At 35.8% G+C, this 18,742-nt stretch overlaps 1 protein-coding gene, 1 long non-coding RNA gene and 1 other non-coding gene across 3 annotated transcripts; all 3 read left to right on the forward strand.

Moving 5' to 3' along the window:
• The first annotated feature begins 12,578 nt into the window (after nt 1-12,578).
• Nucleotides 12,579-13,722, forward strand: LOC145086963 (uncharacterized). Its single transcript, XR_013700705.1, has 2 exons — nt 12,579-12,839; nt 13,310-13,722. It is a non-coding gene; the product is annotated as an uncharacterized LOC145086963 (long non-coding RNA).
• Nucleotides 13,098-13,194, forward strand: LOC145090991 (small nucleolar RNA snoR113). The gene has a single exon (XR_013701908.1). It is a non-coding gene; the product is annotated as a small nucleolar RNA snoR113 (small nucleolar RNA).
• A 2,649-nt stretch (nt 13,723-16,371) lies between the features above and the next one.
• On the forward strand, nt 16,372-18,695 carry LOC145086964 (Pentatricopeptide repeat (PPR-like) superfamily protein). Its single transcript, XM_079024840.1, has one exon. It carries the CDS (start codon nt 16,469-16,471, stop codon nt 18,581-18,583), a length of 2,115 nt encoding a protein of 704 aa, XP_078880966.1. The 5' UTR covers nt 16,372-16,468; the 3' UTR covers nt 18,584-18,695.
• The last annotated feature ends 47 nt before the right edge of the window (nt 18,696-18,742 follow it).

Genomic DNA, 18,742 nt, shown 5'->3' on the forward strand with positions numbered 1-18,742 from the left:
ACTGAAAAGATAAATTTTCCGGGATTCCCGGGCACTTCGTGGAGTATTCCGGGCTTTGGAATAAGTACCGAGGCTTTGGGGGATGTGAAAATAGCCAAAATAGTGAAAAAGGGGCCAAAATTGCCAATTTCTAAATTCTAGCCGGGAGGGTTCGCACCCTTCTATTTATAGGGGGAAGCTTCTGATCGGACGGCTGAGAAGTCTCCAGGTGGCGAACATCCGAAGGCTCGCAGGGGAGGGCTCGCACGTGGGTTGCGCATGGCTCGCACATGGGTCGCACCTGCGAGGGGCTCGATGTCGCCTTTTGATTGGACCGCGGTCTAGTCTGAGGCTTCGGACGTGGCTCCTCCTGCGAAACTCGGACACGAGGAAAAGAACACGCGTCGGACCTTCACTGGACCACTTCGGATAAGGCCATGTGCTCGGATGACTCAGCAGCTCGGGTGACTCAGCAGGACACGTGGCGCATGCGAGGCGAGGGTGACGTGGCAAAATGTGACTATGCGAATTTTCTCGATTTTCGCGCCAAAACTTCTAAAATCCATAACTTTCGCATACGAGCTCCGTTTTTGACGTTCTTTATATGCACGCGTAGCTAAAATTACGCTCTACAACTTCCGTTTAGACTTCATCGGCTAATTTTGACTTTAATTTTTTTATTATTATTTTTAACAGACCGGGACAGGAAATCCGTTAAAAATTCATAACTTCTTCATCCGACGTCCGTTTTTGTCAGACTTTTTACCGTTGTGCTACTAATGATGAGACCTTCAATTCTCGTTTAGGTTGTGTCGGCTAAAAATCGCCCGATCTAAAATTCGAGTTTTTAGCTGTCTACTGCTAAGCTGAATTTCGAAAAATCATAACTTCCTCATACGAAGTCAGATTTTGGCGTTCTTTTTATCGAACTTCTCGGTTTAACGAATACTACGAATTTTGTTTAGATCACTAAGGCTAAAAAGTAGTTTATCAAAAACTCACTTTTTACGACATTCAGCACCGTGCCGGTTTTGTCGCGAAACTTCGACAGGTCATAACTTCTTCGTTATAACTCGGATTTTGGTATTCTTTATATCCCCGAAATCCTTGTTTCGACCACTACAACTTTAGGTAAAGATATCGGGCTTATCTCACACTTTAATTTTGACGCTTATTTTTATTCTTAATTAATTAAGCCTTAATAATTAAGCATAAAATAGATAATTCACATAATATTCACATAATTCCTTTTCATTTCTTCAAAATGAGTTACAAAGGTTAACCTAGACTATCACCTCAATATAAATGTCTAGGCTAGAAACACGAGTGTTACAGAATATGACCTAAATGATTTCAAAGAAATCAGACCCTTGATCTCTAATTTTATAGTCTCAACATAAATAACTCTCTTAACCTTGTCTGAAATATCTCTAGGAAACCATACCAAAAGAATACGCTTGCTCATTCCTACACTCTTCATGACAACCACAACTATGTACTCTATCCAAACGAATATCCAAAGCCTTAATCTCTCATGTTGGTGGTGCTTGAACCTCCACCCATTCATGAATCTCATGCTAGGTCTACATCCCAAGCCATCAACCAACCATTCAACCTCAACTTGCGATCCTCGAGTTGATCATCACAATCGTTTCCCACTTGATTCCTACTACTCAAACTGTCAATGCTTCTACAAGGCCCTTGAGACCTTAGAAACAGCTAAATCACACAGGTCTGCACCATTCAGAACCAATATTCCATGTCCACTAGGGCCCAAACAATTGTCAGACTCATCTTCATCTTGAACAACCATAACCAATAATGACGGAAACACAATACAATGAATCATGGTGCCAAACCATGTTATCTACCCACAACCAGCTCCTTAGAAACCTTTTCGAATTTTCCTGATCCTTGTATGGATCATGTGCTTTTAGTAGTACGATCTCATACTACCTTCCACACATATCCATACTCATCACAAGAATTCTCTTAAGGTTCCCAAGTCACTATTTATGACCACAACTAATCGATCTAATCACATAGACCTACGCTCGAACGAGAACATACGGCTAATCTCCTAGATCACTAGCAATTTCCACCCTACCCTGCTATCAGTTACGGAAGAAAACATCTACCAATATTAACTAACTATCTTACAAACATGATTACATGCAACAAAATTAATAGTCCTTCGATTGAAAGATCATACACTACAACAGTTGGACTCAAACAAGAGCTACGTAATATGGTCAAATCAATCATTCTAAAACTATTTAATTGTTGTGGCATGTAACCTAATGTATTCGCAGGTGGGATGTCAAGTCTACCAAGCAAATTATACCATTTGCTTGCAAATAAAACGTAATATAATGGTAAAAAGGGGTATCGATCCTCAAGGAAATGGTCGTATTCAATCACCAGTGCAATCCAATAGAACTAGTGTAATAAAACTAACTAACTACAATTAAACTAAAAGGCGGTTTTTGTGATTGCTTGGAAACTAAAAAACTTGAATAACTAAAAAGCTTTCAATTAAGCAAGATGGTGAGATGCTCAAATATTAGATAGAACTGGTCAAAGAAGGCAATTCAACACAATGAACATTTGTGTGATTATTAATAGGATTCAATATGAAGCTTATCATTGATCCCAAATTGGTGATAGCAATCATGAAACATGATATGCCAAGATTCCTCATAGGTAGTACGGAGGTTGGGAAAGCCCACAACACACGTTTTTAATCAAAATCAAAGATTCAATTGAAGAAATTCAACCCAAGAAAGTTGATTAGCCATAAGAATGAAGGAATCCGCAATTCCTAGAGGATGTCAATGTTTACACATCCATAAAGGAGTCATGATTCATAAGCTAGAGATGATTTCTACCATCATAAAGCCCTTGTTCTAAGTAAATTCAATGATTCAATGCTAAACCAAAGAAATAAACCAATAATTGCTCATTCAAATACCAAGCTCATGATCAAATTATTAAACAAACATAAGAAATATGAAATAGAATCATAAACATAAGATAAATGAAAATTCAACATGAATCCTTCAAAAACCACAAACATCCAAGGGTTTTAGCCAAAGTTAACCAAAATGAAGAAACTAGTCACTCATGGCAACAAAATAACAATCACAAAAGGGTTTTTGCATAAAGAAACTAACAACTGGTAGAAAGATGAGAAGAATGTGTATCAAGTCGCCTCCAATGGTCTCTAATGGTGGAAAATCGAAGTATAAGCTGCTAGACCTAACCCCCAAAGTAAATGGTAATCAAAATGACCAAAATGCCCAAAAGTGTGCAGTTGCACGAGTACCCTCGCAGATTTGCGCGACTAAGACTCCACCCTCGCAAATGATGTTGGAATGCTATTGGCTCTTTTTCTCCACTAAACCACCCCACTTCTAAGATTACCTTAGTCCCCTCCAGACCTCACATGATTCAAATTTGTCCAATCATCTTCAAGCTTTAAAATGTGGATAGTCCAAGCCCAAAATAAGAATCCAATACCCATCTTAATAAGCCCAAATCATCCAAGTCTTCAACATTTTAAGCCCAATTCCTCTTTGATGGATCCAGAAAGCCCAATAATGCCTCGAAAGCCCACAAAGCCCGTATCCAAGATAATCTACAACCGCAACGAGCTCCAAAACCCCGCAAATATCTCACGCAAAATAAAAATTACCCAACACGATCCATGTAAAGAAAATAAAGAATATACAATGCAATACTAATAAAAAGAGGTAAAAAATCTAAAATAAACTATAAAAAAATAAACTAAAATAAACTATTAAATCACCTCAAGCTTAAACCTAACTTGTCCCCAAGCTAGAACAAGACTAAAATGAGCTCGAGATGAAATAGACTAAAAAGGAAAAAGAAAGATACCATAGAACTTGGTCAACATCAGTCGGCATGGTCAGAATCAGTTTTACATAGACCCTACGCATCTTCAAAATGTTCCCTACTTTAGAGCCATAAACCACATTCTTGAACCACTTGAAGGGCGAATAGATCACGTCTGGATGCTGTCGCGGTGTGTAAGACAAAGGAAAGAGAGGATACGCCCATCGGGGGCACTTTAAATCACCAATGCAAACCATAATGGCTGAAGGAAAGGCACCTCTTCACACACGATGATTCCTACATTTTCCAGGCTAAAGTGTATAGTAATGAAATAGGGTTTTGCAGCAGGGCCTCTGGGAAAACATCCGGCTTCAGGAGTTTCTCCCTTGTACTGTCCTTTACGGTCTACAGTCTCATTATCATTGCCTTTTCTCACCAAAATCAAAAATAAAATAAAAATAATGAAAAATCTACTTAACCTAAATCTATACCTAAAAATTTAAATCTTCAATCTTGAACCTCTGTTATTTGGTCTTCAGTCTCCTTGCTGCTTGATCTTCTGTCTTCTTATTTCTCTGAAACGACCCAAAAAATTTTGTTTTAATATTACTAAAAATCAAATCATCGAGTGTCATATATAATAAAAACCATGGAATGAGTAACTCAAATGTCATAGTAACCGTGTCAAAACAAAACTGTATCAATCATAATAATATCCGAAACAAACTTCCAGGATAAAACGGAAGATGTGGTGTGTGCGATGCCATCATCCCGAGCTCTTCCCTTTGCTAGCGGAACTACCTGAAACCAAAACTGAAAACTATAAGCACGAAGCTTAGTAAGCCCCCCCAAACTACCACATACCATACAATAACACATAAACAACTATTGGGCCTTGCCCACTGCATCGGACCGGAGTCCGAAAACTGCATCGGACCGAAGTCCGGAACTAACCAGGGCCTTGTCCTCTGCATTAGACCGAAGTCCAAAACTGACTGGGACCTTGTCCCGTGCATTGGACGGAAGTCCGGAACTAACTGCATCGGACCGAAGTCCGGAACTGACTAGACATAACATAGCATAAACATATCAACTAACATAAACACATATACTGCATACTGCATCGGGCCGAAGTCCAGAACACATAACACAAGGCATGCTTGAATCACAAAGACATCAAGCACACTGAACTACTGCATCGAACCAAAGTCCGGAACTACTGCTAACTAGACGGGCCGACATTGTGGCCGTAGACCCGTTCCTACTGGAAGAAAAACTCACCTCGGAACTCTGACTGCTGAGATGCTAAATCTAAAACTGGATGACTGCTGCTCCGGAATTCCCCGGCTATAATTCCTATAAACACTAAATCAGATACTGATAACTGAACTGGGGTAAAATGACTATTTTACCCCTAGTCAAAGTCAACCTTTTGGTCAAAGTCAACATTTAGTTGACCAGACTCCCCGAGTTGGGTCGTCAACTCTTCGAGTCCCTATACTCTCTTCCTATCCACTACTTGCTACTACTCGTCGATTTTAGCAGAGACTCGTCGAGTTCTTCTTCGATAATGATATCCAGTCAAACTTCATCCGACTCGTCGAGTTGTATGAACAACTCGTCGAGTCCATCCTATCTTATGAACACGACTAGTCTGCGACTCGCCGAGTTGTATGAACAACTCGTCAAGTCTGTTCTTGAGTCAAGAAGATTGATTTGGACTCGCCGAGTCAGGGAGTAGACTCACCGAGTCCCTCCATTACTGAGTTCGTGTCCCATTTCACTAAGTCCACATCCTACTCACTGATTCCACTCGTAATCTCTCAAAGGGATCAATTTGGGGACTCGCGACTCGACTCGTCGAGTCTGAAGAACAACTCGCTGAGTCGCTTGCATGACATCACTATATCGTTGATTTTTATCGATTCCAAGGCATTCAATTCATAGATCTGGGTTCCTAGAGTGGGTTTTACACGTAAAGTTTCCAACTTTATGTGCATGCATGAACAAATGAGGATTAAAATCCCTAAATAAACCAAAAGTGTAGATCTAGGGCTTGCATGAATGTTTGGCCTAATAAAGTTGGTGAATATGAGCTTCTGGAGCTCAAACACAACTAGATCTGATGTTCTTCTATCTCTACATGCCCCCCACTCACTAGTAGCTCTAGAAATGGCCCAAAAAGTGACTAGATTAAGCTTTTATGGAGATTCAATTGAGGGAACAGCAAAGGTTCGAGTTTTAATACCTCTATATGCTCTGAATTGACCCCGCAAAAGCCTGGATCTTCTTCTTCTCCTTTGGATCCTCCTTCCTTCTCTTTCCAAAACTTCAAAAAGCACAAAACACTCAAGGTTGCTTATAGAATTGCTAGGGTTTCGTATGGGACTCTTTATGGGTGAGGGAGGCCGGTCTTGGGGCACATAAGATGTTTAAATAGGGTGCAAACCCTTGAGATTAGGGCTTCATCCAGACAGACGGACTCGCTGAGTCCCAGCATTGGGACTCGTCGAGTACCCAACTTAAATCACATGCAATCCCAAGTCTACTTGACGAGTCGGGCTACAGACTCGTCAAGTACCCCATAAGAAAAGAAATTACTTAATTTAAATTACGTACCAGAAATGGGGTGTTACATTCTCTCCCCTTTTTTGATTTATTTATTTATTTATTTGGAAAGAGGTTGAACTTGGATTCTTGTTCTTCTTTTGTGTTTCTCTTTTCTTCATTGTCTCTTATTGTCTTTGCTTTTCCAATTTCTTCATTTTTTGTGTTTTCTTTTTGTCTTTCTTCTTGGAAGGTCTAAGGAATTTCATCATATACCATAGGACTCCAATAGTGTGAAAATGGAGTAATGGAATAGGCTAACATGAACATTGAATGATCATTGATAATGTGTCAAGATCTGCTAAAAATGGTGGGGAATGACTCAAAAATGGGTGTTACCAAAAAAACATGGTCCCAAAAATATGAATTAGGGGACCTGCTTCAAAGTTCATCAAGCACCTTAATGTAAGGTGTGATAAACAAAATCCATCTAACTATCTACTCTAGACCCTTAGAAAAATGATGAGCTATCTTAAAAAGGTGGTGAAAATCTAACTAAGTAAGGCTCGGACGAGACTCGGGAGTACTAAGGGGTATTCCCCCAAAACCAAGATGCGAGTCTTTAATGTCTTCAAAATACCTTACCGGACTAATCTTTTCTCGTACACATCGGTCTGACTAACCACATCCCTTCGCACCTAGACCCAATCAAGCTACCTGCATCTGACCCCCACACAAGCGGTCTCAAAGTGGTATGTAAGGCTCAAAGTGTGTCCCATTTATCCAATACAAGGAATTACATATCAAGACTTGGGACCAATCTATGATTCAATACTTATGACTCGACGCTATAGTACCTGTAGGGATAAGAAGACAAGTGAGAACAAAAATGCATGAAACTTAAGCTAAAATGCAACTAAAAGGTATGCAAATTAGAAAAGAAAGAAAGAAAATATGCAATACTTTTGATTTTTTTTATGCACTTTTTTTTATATAAAAATGCCCTGAATTAATTACTCTAAATGCAACTATATACAACCTAAATGCAATCAAAAATAAAAGATAATAATACCTCACCCCAAGCTTAAAATAAAGCATTGTCCTCAATGCTTAGGATGAGAGTAGGGAAGGATTATACCGAGATCAAGGTGGTGGAGGCCCGTGAGGACGGTAACCGCCTTTGGGCTGAAAATGATTCCAAATATCCTCCATGTAGTTATTGGCACGAGCATGCTACTCCTTGATGCGTCGAATGGCTGCTCTATTCTGGTTGTCCTGACAATGCAAGGCAACACACTGACTGTATATACCAAGAGAAAGCTCGGGTTTGGGCTCTTGCTACAGTGAAAATTGTTGGTGTTATTGTTGTCTTGGTGTTATTGTTGTCTTGGTTGTTGGGATAGGGTATTGGCATCTTTATTGTCTGGGTTTAGGTCGGGATTATGAGGTGGAGTGTGATTCATGGCTATGTAGTTTTCAAACGGAATGTCTACAAAGGAATGACCAACAATTAGATAACTCAATTCGATGTCGGCATCACTTGAAGTATGAACTTGATCTTCTATGTTGATTAGTGGAGAAGAGGAAGAAGCTTGAACGAGTTGTTGCTTTGCTTGTTTGGCCAACTTTTCCAACCTTTTTGCTTATTTTTCAATCTTCAGATTGTAGAGTAGTTCACCGGTTCTTGTAGACATAGGCATAAACAATCAAATAACAATAACCAATATCCCCGGCAACAGCGCCAAAACTTAGTGGGATGTAAAGTCCACCAAGAAAATTATACCATTTGTTTGCAAATAAAACATAATATAATGGTTAAAAAGCGTATCGATCCTCAGGGAAATTGTTGTATTCAATCACCAGTGCAATCCAATAGAACTAGTGTAATAAAACTAACTACAATTAAACTAAAAGGGGGTTTTTTTGTGATTGCTTGGAAACTAAAAAACTTGAATAACTAAAAAGCTTGCAATTAAGCAAGATGGTGATATGCTCAAATATTGGATAGAATTGGTCAGCGAAGGCAATTTAACACAATGAACATTTGTGTGATTATCAATATGATTTAATATGAATCTTATCATTGATCCCAAATTGGTTATAGCAATCATGAAGCATGATATGCCAAGATTCCTCATAGGTAGTACAGAGGTTGGGAAAGCCCACAACACACCTTTTTAATCAAAATAAAAGATTCAATTGAAAAAATCCAACCCAAGAAAGTTGATTAGCCTTAAGAATGAAGGAATCCCCAATTCCTAGAGGATGTTAATGTTTACACATACATAAAGGATTCATGATTCATAAGCTAGAGATGATTTCTACCATCATAAAGCTCTTTTTCTAAGTAAATTCAATGATTCAATGCTAAACCAAAGAAATAAACCAACTATTGCTAATTCAAATGCCAAGCTCATGATCAAAGTATTAAACAAGCATAAGAAATATGAAATAGAATCATAAACATAAGATAAATGAAAATTAAGCACGAATCCTTCAAAAACCACAAACATCCAAGGGTTTTAGCCAAAGTTAACCAAAATGAAGAAACTAGCCACTCATGGCAACAAAATAATAATCACAAAAGGGTTTTTGCATCAAGAAACTAACAATTGGTAGAAAGATGAGAAGAATGTGTATCAAGTTCCCAAAAATCACCTCCAATGGTCTCTAATGGTGGAAAATCGAAGTCTAACCTGCTAGACCAAACCCCCAAAGTAAATGGTGAGCAAAATGACCAAAATGCCCAAAAGTGTGCAGTTGCACGGGTCCCCTCGCAGATTTGCACGACTGAGACTCCACCCTCACAAATGATGTTGGAATGATATTGGCTCTTTTTCTCCACTACACCACCCCACTTCCAAGATTCCCATGGTCCCCTCCACACCTCACATGATTCAAATTTGGCTAATCATCTTCAAGTTTTAACATATAGATAGTCCAAGCCTAATATAAGAATCCAAGACCCATCTTCATAAGCCTAAATCATCCAAGTCTTCAACATTTTAAGCCCAATTCCTCTTTGATGGATCCAGAAAGCCCAATAATACCTCGAAAGCCCACAAAGCCCGTCTCCAAGCTAATCTACAACCACAACGAACTCTAAAACCCTACAAATATCTCATCCAAAATAGAAAGTACCCAACACGATCCATGATAAAGAAGATAAAGAATATACAATGCAATACTAATAAAAAAATATAAAAATCAAAAATAAACTATAAAAAAAGGAAATAAAATAAACTATCATTCGCTTAATAGTTAATTAATATTAATATAGATTTCACATAGCACAAAGCAAGCATCATTCGAGCAGCAAATCCAACAGTCACCAAGGCATCACAAAGATCAGGCAATTCTAACACACAATTCCTGAAGATCCTTAGCATACACACTATCATGCATCTCTAAAAATTCACGCATCAGTCACAAAAGGCGTCTTTCCTAAGCAGACATCTCTCCTAAGAAGGCATTCTAGCCTGTAACCCTAAGCAGAACCTTATTCTAACTTCTAGCATGTATATCAAACTATGACACATATAACATATCAACATGTATGAGTATTCTGAGAATCACTTACTTGAGCTTTAACTGGTTGTACGCATCACATCCTTTTCTTTTTGTAAAAACTTTTCAAAAATGTTTTTGTAAAAAGAAATCTTTTAGTCCTCAATTTGAGTTCAAACACACTATAGAGTGAGCCTGAATCCCTCAAACTAAGGTTATGATACCAACTTGTAACATCCCAAATTTCAAACCAAAATTTTCATTTTAAAATCAAAGGAAACCTAGCCATTCATTCATAAAAGTAAATATTCGTTTACTTCGAAAACATAAATCAAAGTACTAATATTATAATGCAAAACATCTGAAAACATAGTAGCAGATGCAATGTAATCACGTCGTGCTCTTCCCAAACTTCCAAAATGACCTGCAACATTTAAACTTAAAACCATAAGCATAAAGCTTCGTAAGTTCCCCAAGATACCACATACTAATACGGACCCACCCAACATATATAACGGGCCCCGTCCAACATATATAATGGACCCTACACAACATGCATAATGAGCCCCACCCAACATGAATAATGGGCTCCACCCAACACGCAAGGCTCACAGAGACAATGTAGCATTCTACACAATATAGTGAGAAGACTCACCTAAACTACTCAACATAAGCTCAACATCTACCTCAGGAACATAACAGTTAATCCAAGCTACCTAATTCCAAACTGATACCATTACTTAGTCATACTCAATTCTACCAAAGTCTATCCAAAAGTTAAACTAGTCAAAGATCAATGGTCAATGGTTAAAGCCAATTATTTGTGCAACAAGAGCATCGCACCCTCTCACAAGAGCCCAATGCCCACTACAGGACAAAACAATTGAGATCCAGCTTAAAATCAAGTGCGCATTAGAAAACCCTAAAAGCGTGTCGCGCTAGGGAAGGGTGTACCGCACCTTGACTTAATTGAAATGGTAAAATAACTTAATCCATTAAGTCAATCCCTCAAATTTCCATAGCTGATCCTTAACAATGTCCAAATGGATAAAGTTTCCAACTTTACCTATTAAGACACTCCAATCAAGCAAGATCTAAACTTTAAGTCTCATAAAGTCCAAAAAAGCATCTTTCTTGTCATAATCTAACAAGTCCAAGTCTTCCACTTTCATATTTGAATCAGCGTGATGTCTAAATGGATAAAGTTTCCAACTTTATCCTTTATAATGTCATGGACTTTCAAGATATAAAACCCTAAGCTGAGAGATAACTAAGAACCCATCTTTCTTTAAGCATGGAGTAAAGAGAGCTCTTGCATGCACTCTCTACTCCATTAAACGACCATATATCATCCCACACATCAATAAAAAGCTCAAGATCTCTTCAAACTCTATGGAAAAAGTCACCAAGGGACCATAAATCATTAAAATGGACCAATCTTCATATATTCATAGATCTAAAGATAAAACACAATAAAGCTTGGAACTTTGTAACTTACAAAGGTCCAGAAGGTGAAAGGAGGTTGAATACTTCAACTTCATAGCTTCAAAGACAAATATTTATTGTTCTTGTTCCTGCTAGAGCATAATACCAACAAAAGAGAGCACTTAATGGTCATTAAGAGTACTAAAATGGATTTAAGAGAGATAATGACTTCCACACACTATAATGGGGGCTAGGGTTTCATTAGAGGTGTTCTAAAGGACGTAGATGATGAAAATGACAAACCCTTAGGGCTAATTGGCCTTTAAATACCCCCAAAACCCTAAAAAAACGTGCAACCCACTGGGTCGGGGGCACCCTGTGCTCATTAAGGGCGCTCCGCGCTCCTCAAATAAATTATGGATTTTTCAGTTTTCAGCTCCAAACTATCATAACTTCTTCGTTCTAATTCTGTTTTCAGTGATCTTTATATGCACACGAAGGTATTGACAACCCTAAAATTTTATCTAATTACTTTTGACTTAAAGCATTTAGAACTTAATTTATTAATTCATGCAAAAAGTTCAGAATATCATATTTTCCCCATTTTACCCCTTTTGGCTCCAAAACACAACTTAAGGAATTAAATCACTTAACCAACATTATCAACATCTAATAAGATCTAAAATTTATTCCCTTGAAGCCAAATATCTTTACTTGATTAAGTTACGGTCCTATATCCCAAAATTAGAAACATCCCGAAACAGGTGTTTATATTTTTTTTATAAATACTCAACAAAAAAAAATACAAAAATGATAAAATGGTTATTTTTATAATTTAGCACATCAATTCAGAGGTTCTAACCAAACAACATGTTAAAAATTGAAAACATTTTAAAAAATCAGACCTCTTAAAAATTCAGATTCTACCAAACAACCCCTTAAAGTGACGATGTAAGTAAGGAATGGATTGCACATGTGAAGAAAACAGTAAGAGATGAGAGTTATCAATTTATGAGGTAAGGGAAGACCCATCTTAAGAGAAAATGAGAAAACGAATTGGGAAGTGGAGACTAATGAACATGACATTGAGTGGAAGAGAGAAGAGAAAAAAAAATACATGTATCCTTTAATCTTTGAAAGTAATATTAATAATAAAATTACAAAAATATTAAAAAAAAATGAGAGATAGATTGATCATTTACATTGATTTAATAATGTTTTACTAATATTGTTAGTCAAAGGACTACAAATGCAGGATAATAAAACCACAAAACTGTTCATGCCAGATTTTCAAAACATGAACTAAAACTACAAATTTCATGAAACCATAGGTACCATATCTATAATTCAGTCTTAAATCAGGTCAAAACACAACTTCCCGAATTCTTGATAAAGCCTTGGCAGCGCTTCCCCCATTCCCAACTATGGCTATACAGAATACACAACTAGGGTTACGACAGGCAGCCGTCAATGCCATGGCTTCAATCAATCAAAAGGTTAACCTCATCTGTAGAGCAAAGCCACCGGTGCGTATAACGTATTCATATTCGTATCAAATGTGTCTTTCTTGTTGTTTCAGACGACGTTAATACATGATAAAATGATTCTTCACCCCCAAACACTCCAGTGATTTTCGAGTTGCAGCAGTTGTTATTAATCGTAGTTTAATTGAAACTTTCGTATCTTTTTGTTGGGAAATCGAGGAAGTATATCGTAGAATCGCTTTTTGATCGATGTAAACCATGGCATCTACAAAATGATAGTGTTTTAAATTAAATCTTAAATGGCAATGATGAAAAAAAGGCCGGACTTACAGCTGCTACCTTAAATATGGTTGGTAGTAGATTGATGAGACGTTCTATAAGGTTATTTCTGAGCCAATGGTTGATTTTTATATTTCTGTACCTTTTCAAATTCAGATGACTGTTTATTGTGAGCTTGCTAAGTTTTCTTAACTCAAAGTTTCCTGCTTTTTTTTAAAATTGATTCATTGTAGATTGTTGTTGCACACTAAAGATTGTTGAATCATGAATGATGAATCACATCCTCAAGATTCTTTGTAAAAGAATCTATGGATTATATAAAAGAGGCACATTTGAAACTCAAATTGATACATAAACTCATGAAGAAATTATACAGAGCATATAAAAGAGGCACATTGAGTATATGCTTTACATCGATTATACATACTCATAGCCCTTGTATGTTAATGTATTACTATGAGTTTTTCATTTGTTTCCTTTGTAATGTTTGATGTTTTTGCTCCATGTTGTCCGGTTTCTATTTGTTTGCATTGTTTGTCCATAACCTATTTTAATTGTTCGATTGTATAGGGACTATGACCACATGTTTTCCTTAAAACCCATGTCCATTTAATTTATTTAATTATTCATTTACTTAGTTTATTTATTTTTGTATTGTTTGATGGCACACTGAAATTTAATATGCATGTGGTCTTATTCGACCAGCAGATATTTTGTATTTTCCTTGTTTGTTTTTCTTTTTTTCTTTTTGATGTTGTATGTATCCTCTAATTCTTTCTCGGGTTAAATAATTTGTTACAAGCTATAATAAATTTGGTTAAATCATAAACAAAATAATTTACTTATATTTACCTTTTTGTTTATGTAGAGGCTTTTCATGCACGTTTTACATCATTAACAATTCGTTTAGCAGAAAAAGAATTATCGAAACTATAGATGGCAATTTAATTTTTTTTTTAAATTATCAATTAATAATTTGATTATTATTCTAGATTACACTATTTGGTGTAGGTAACATGTTATCACATCCAAAAGTTAATATCTCACCGTCTTAGTCATATATGATGTTATAACACTAAGTGTGTAAATCGGCAACATCAAATAACATGTTATATAACCTCTTTTAATTTCCATGTCGATCCTTTTTATTTTGTTTTGTTAAATAATTAAAAAAACAAATATAAATTATCAAAACATGATAATAATAATAATAACGACGATGATAAAATATATATATATATATATATATATATATATATATATATATATATATATATATATATATATATGAGAAAAGTGAATATACCCTTAAGGGTATATAAGCTTAGGTACCCAAACTCATCATATTATATCGTTTTGTATCATATATAGACATTGTAATTGTCCAATGTTATTATAATTTAACTTCTAACTTGAATTACTTCAAAGATTTTTATAAATTTCATATTTATCTTCCTCTTACATAATTGTCATTTTCAACAATAATATATATATATAGCCTAGTAAGTATTCGACAAAAAGATGTAATATAAGAGGAAGATAATAGTGAAAATTTAACAATATTGAATATAAATCAAGTTAAGGATTGAAGTTTAACAATATCATAATCAATATATCAAATAAAACGACGTATTATTATGAGTTTGGGTACCTAAGTTTGTATACCCTTAAGGGTATACTCACTTTTCCCTATATATATATATATATATATATATATATATATATATATATATATATATATATATATATATATATATATATATATATATATATATATATATATTATAGAATTCTAGGGTCTAAATGGTATTTCTTTTTTGAAATCAGATTTGTATGATAAATTTGACTAGGGGTTTAACTCATAAGAATGTTGAACTTGAGGGGCCAAAAATGCCCAACAGATAACTTATTCTCTTCTTTGCTGGTAAACCGGTACATACAAAGCCCAAAGGATTGTAAGAAGCCAACGTTCAAATGATAATGTTGTTTCCTTTCGTCACCACAGCAACGCATCTTAACATAACCCCTAATAATGTCAGTGCGGGGCGGTGTTCGAAACTTGTGACGGCGTTACCTCAGTGTCTAGGTCACAATAACGCCGGTGGGTGTTGCCCACACTGGCCAATCTTATGGAAAATAGAATATAGAATCACAAATAATCAAATATGTGGAGGCTTCTAACAAAATGGTCATCTTTAATATCGATGTTGTAAAAATCTCAACTAGGTCCTAATTAATCTTCGATTAATTTCTAAGTGCTACTTAACCATTCATACACAATGAGTGAAGCAGTAGAAAACGATAAAATTTTAATATTTTGAAGAAGTTCTATCTCAATAGAAACTATTTTAGGTATTGTTAATGTTCTATTAGTCATATTAACCTATTTTATTATGATATTAGTAATATTTACAAACTTTGATATGACATTGGTCATATTTAATTTTTAAAATTCAATAAATTAGCAATTAATGGTCCTGGATTAATTTTCGTCTAGCTTAATCCCTTAACCTAGCCACCGACTAGGTAACATCAAATATTTTTTACAACCTTGCTTTTTACACAAAATAACAACATGCTTTGCGATGAGCGCATTGCGAAATCAAAAGAATAGCCTTGTTAGATCCACCTGTGAATTTCTATACTCAGATGGGCTAATGTTTTGGTTTTTTAATGGATACGGTGTGTGGATCTAAATGAGATTTCTCTCTTGTGGACTTAGAAAGTAGACGTTACACCGTATGACAAACTATTCGGTTATCCCATGCAAAGTGGCAAAACCCGATAAAACATGCATGAATAATCAACATATGTTTATTGCATTTGTGTGTGATACTTTTGATTTCCTTCTACGAGAGATTGTTGCACTCTCTCAATAATGTTCAACAGCTATGCATAGTAATACTATAACCTCAAGATTTATTAATATGGTTTTTAAAAGAATTATTGTTGAAATCGAAAAGGAACCAAGATTATAATATAATTGTTTTAAAATAAGAATACCCTCACCACAAAAAACAAAAAAAACTTACAAACGAAAAAAGTCCATAAAATATCCTGTATTTCCCAATATATTAGTTTTCTTAGAAAATTATTTTGTAAAATAATTAAGAAATTTTTATTTTGTGGTAACAATCATTAAAAGTCATTTTGTTAAAAGCCTATATCTATTTTGCATTTTATTAACTATATAGGATAGGATATCATTTTTATTTATTATTTTTCAATAATAAAAATTTGTGAAACATGCTGATTTTCAAAATTTTAAAATAAAAAATCAAACATAGAAGTAAGGTTGATGCCACCAAAGTGCCCGTTAGTTAGTCCCATTCATGAGCAAAACAATTGAAACATCAATCGCAATTCGCAAAGGAGCATCACATCATCTATAGATGCTTCGAGTCAACAGTGAAAGAAGGCTCTTCAATGGCGTTTGCAACACCCACCTTAACTCTCTCCTTAAACAAAGGAATTTTTCCTACAAACCCAGTGAAGAACCGCATACAGACTGGTTTCCTCCTCCGCGTCCTCCTTCCCATCCTCAGTCGTCCTCCAGGTCTGTTGTCAGAAATGTATGTTCTTTGGTCTGTCAATCATACTATCAGCAACAAACCCATTTCAAATCCACACCTACTCAGCTTACTCTTCCAATTGCTTCTGATTCTTTAACTACCGAAGAAGCAATCACCGTCGTCGCATCCCTCGCCGACGAAGCCGGATCAATGGTGGCTCTGAGTTTCTTCTATTGGGCAATTGGGTTTCCGAGCTTCAGACACTTTATGAGGTTTTACGTCGTTGCAGCAACATCGTTGATCGAAAATGGAAATTCAGAGAGGGCCCACGAAGTGATGCGGTGTATGGTGAAGAACCTGGCGGAGATCGGCAGGTTGAAGGAGGCTGTTACTATGGTTATCGAGATGAGAAACCAAGGATTAGAGCCATGTACACAAACCCTAAATTGTCTTCTCGGAGTCGCTACAGAGATGGGTTCCATTGAACTTGCAAGGAAGGTGTTTGTCGAAATGTCTGAAAGAGGTGCATTTCCTGATTCTTCCACTTTCAAGATTCTAATCATCTCATACTGTAAAACTAACGAAATTTCCCAAGTTGATCAATGGTTAATCGCAATGTTAGACAAAGGATTTCTCTTAGACAATGCAACATGTACACTAGTTCTCTCTACTTTTTGTGAAAAGGGTCATATCAATCGAGCACTATGGTTTTTCCACAAGATGATTGGGAATGGATTAACACCGAATGTTATCAACTACACCACTTTGATAAACGGATTATGTAAAAGAGGAAGCATCAAGCAAGCTTTTGAATTGTTAGAGGAAATGGTTAGAAAAGGATGGAAACCAAATGTGTATACTCACACAGTGTTAATCGATGGCATGTGTAAAAAAGGGTGGACTGATAAAGCATTTAGGCTTTTTCTAAAGCTTGTGAGAAGTGAATCCTATAAACCCAATGTCCTCACTTACACTGCTATGATCAATGGATACTGCAAAGAAGGAAAAGTCAACCGTGCAGAAATGTTGTTGACCAGAATGCAAGAACAAGGTTTGGTTCCAAATGAAAACACTTACACTACTCTCATAAATGGACATTGCAAAAATGGGAATTTAAATCGAGCATTTGAATTGTTACATGAGATGCAAAAAGAAGGGTCACCTCCAAATATGTATACGTATAATGCAATTATTCATGGGTTGTTTAAAAAAGGAAGAATTCAAGAAGCATATGAACAATTGGAGATATGTTTAAAACAAGGATTACAACCCGATGAAGTGACATATAACATTCTAATAATGGAAAAGAGTAAAGAATCGGATATTAAACATGTGTTAGTGATATTAAGTAAGATGATCAAGATTGGTGTAAAACGTGATATACATTTGTACACCACTTTGATATCAAGATTTTCTTGGATGAAAAGAATGGATGAAAGCGAGAGGCTTTTTGATGATTTAGTGAAAAATGGATTAATCCCAAGTAAGGAGACTTACACTTCTATGATTTGTGGGTATTGTAGAGAAGGGAAAGTTGAAAATGGTAGAAAAATGTTTGAAAAAATGAGTGAAAATGGTTGTTTGCCTGATAGTATTACTTATGGTGCTCTTATAAGTGGACTTTGTAAAGGGTCAAAGTTAAATGAGGCTAAATCATACTATGATGCTATGATTGAAAAAGGACTTGTTCCATGTGAAGTTACTCGTTTGACAATTGCTTATGAGTATTGTAAAGTGAATGAATTGAGTAAAGCCATGGAGGTTGTTGATAGATTAGAGAAGAAGTTATGGGTTAGAACATTGAATACTTTGGTGAGAAAGTTATGTAGTGAGAAGAAAGTGGAGATTGCAGTTCCTTTTGTTCATAAATTGATTGATAAAGAGAAGAATTTGGATCGAATAATGCTTATGGGTTTTGTTACGGCGTGTTATGATAGCAATCATTATGCTCTTGTTTCTGATATATCAGAAAGAATATCAAAAGGAATTGGTTAGTAGAAAAGGGAATTGATTCCTTAGAGATTGTAATATTGACATCAATGGTGGTTGCTTGTTCTCGAACATGAAATGAACTTTGAAGGTAATTTGATTGTTACTATTTTTTTTATCTTTTTTTTTTAAATCGAGCTCATTCCAATATTGAATGTTGTTGTA

Source organism: Lactuca serriola, chromosome 2 (assembly GCF_051521515.1).
Source record: "Lactuca serriola cultivar US96UC23 chromosome 2, Lser_US96UC23_V15, whole genome shotgun sequence".
Classification (NCBI taxonomy): Eukaryota; Viridiplantae; Streptophyta; class Magnoliopsida; order Asterales; family Asteraceae; genus Lactuca; species Lactuca serriola.

Excerpts from the sequence above, each read along its gene's own strand:
- LOC145086964 (XM_079024840.1), top strand. The coding sequence starts at position 16,469 with ATGCTTCGAGTCAACAGTGAAAGAAGGCTCTTCAATGGCGTTTGCAAC.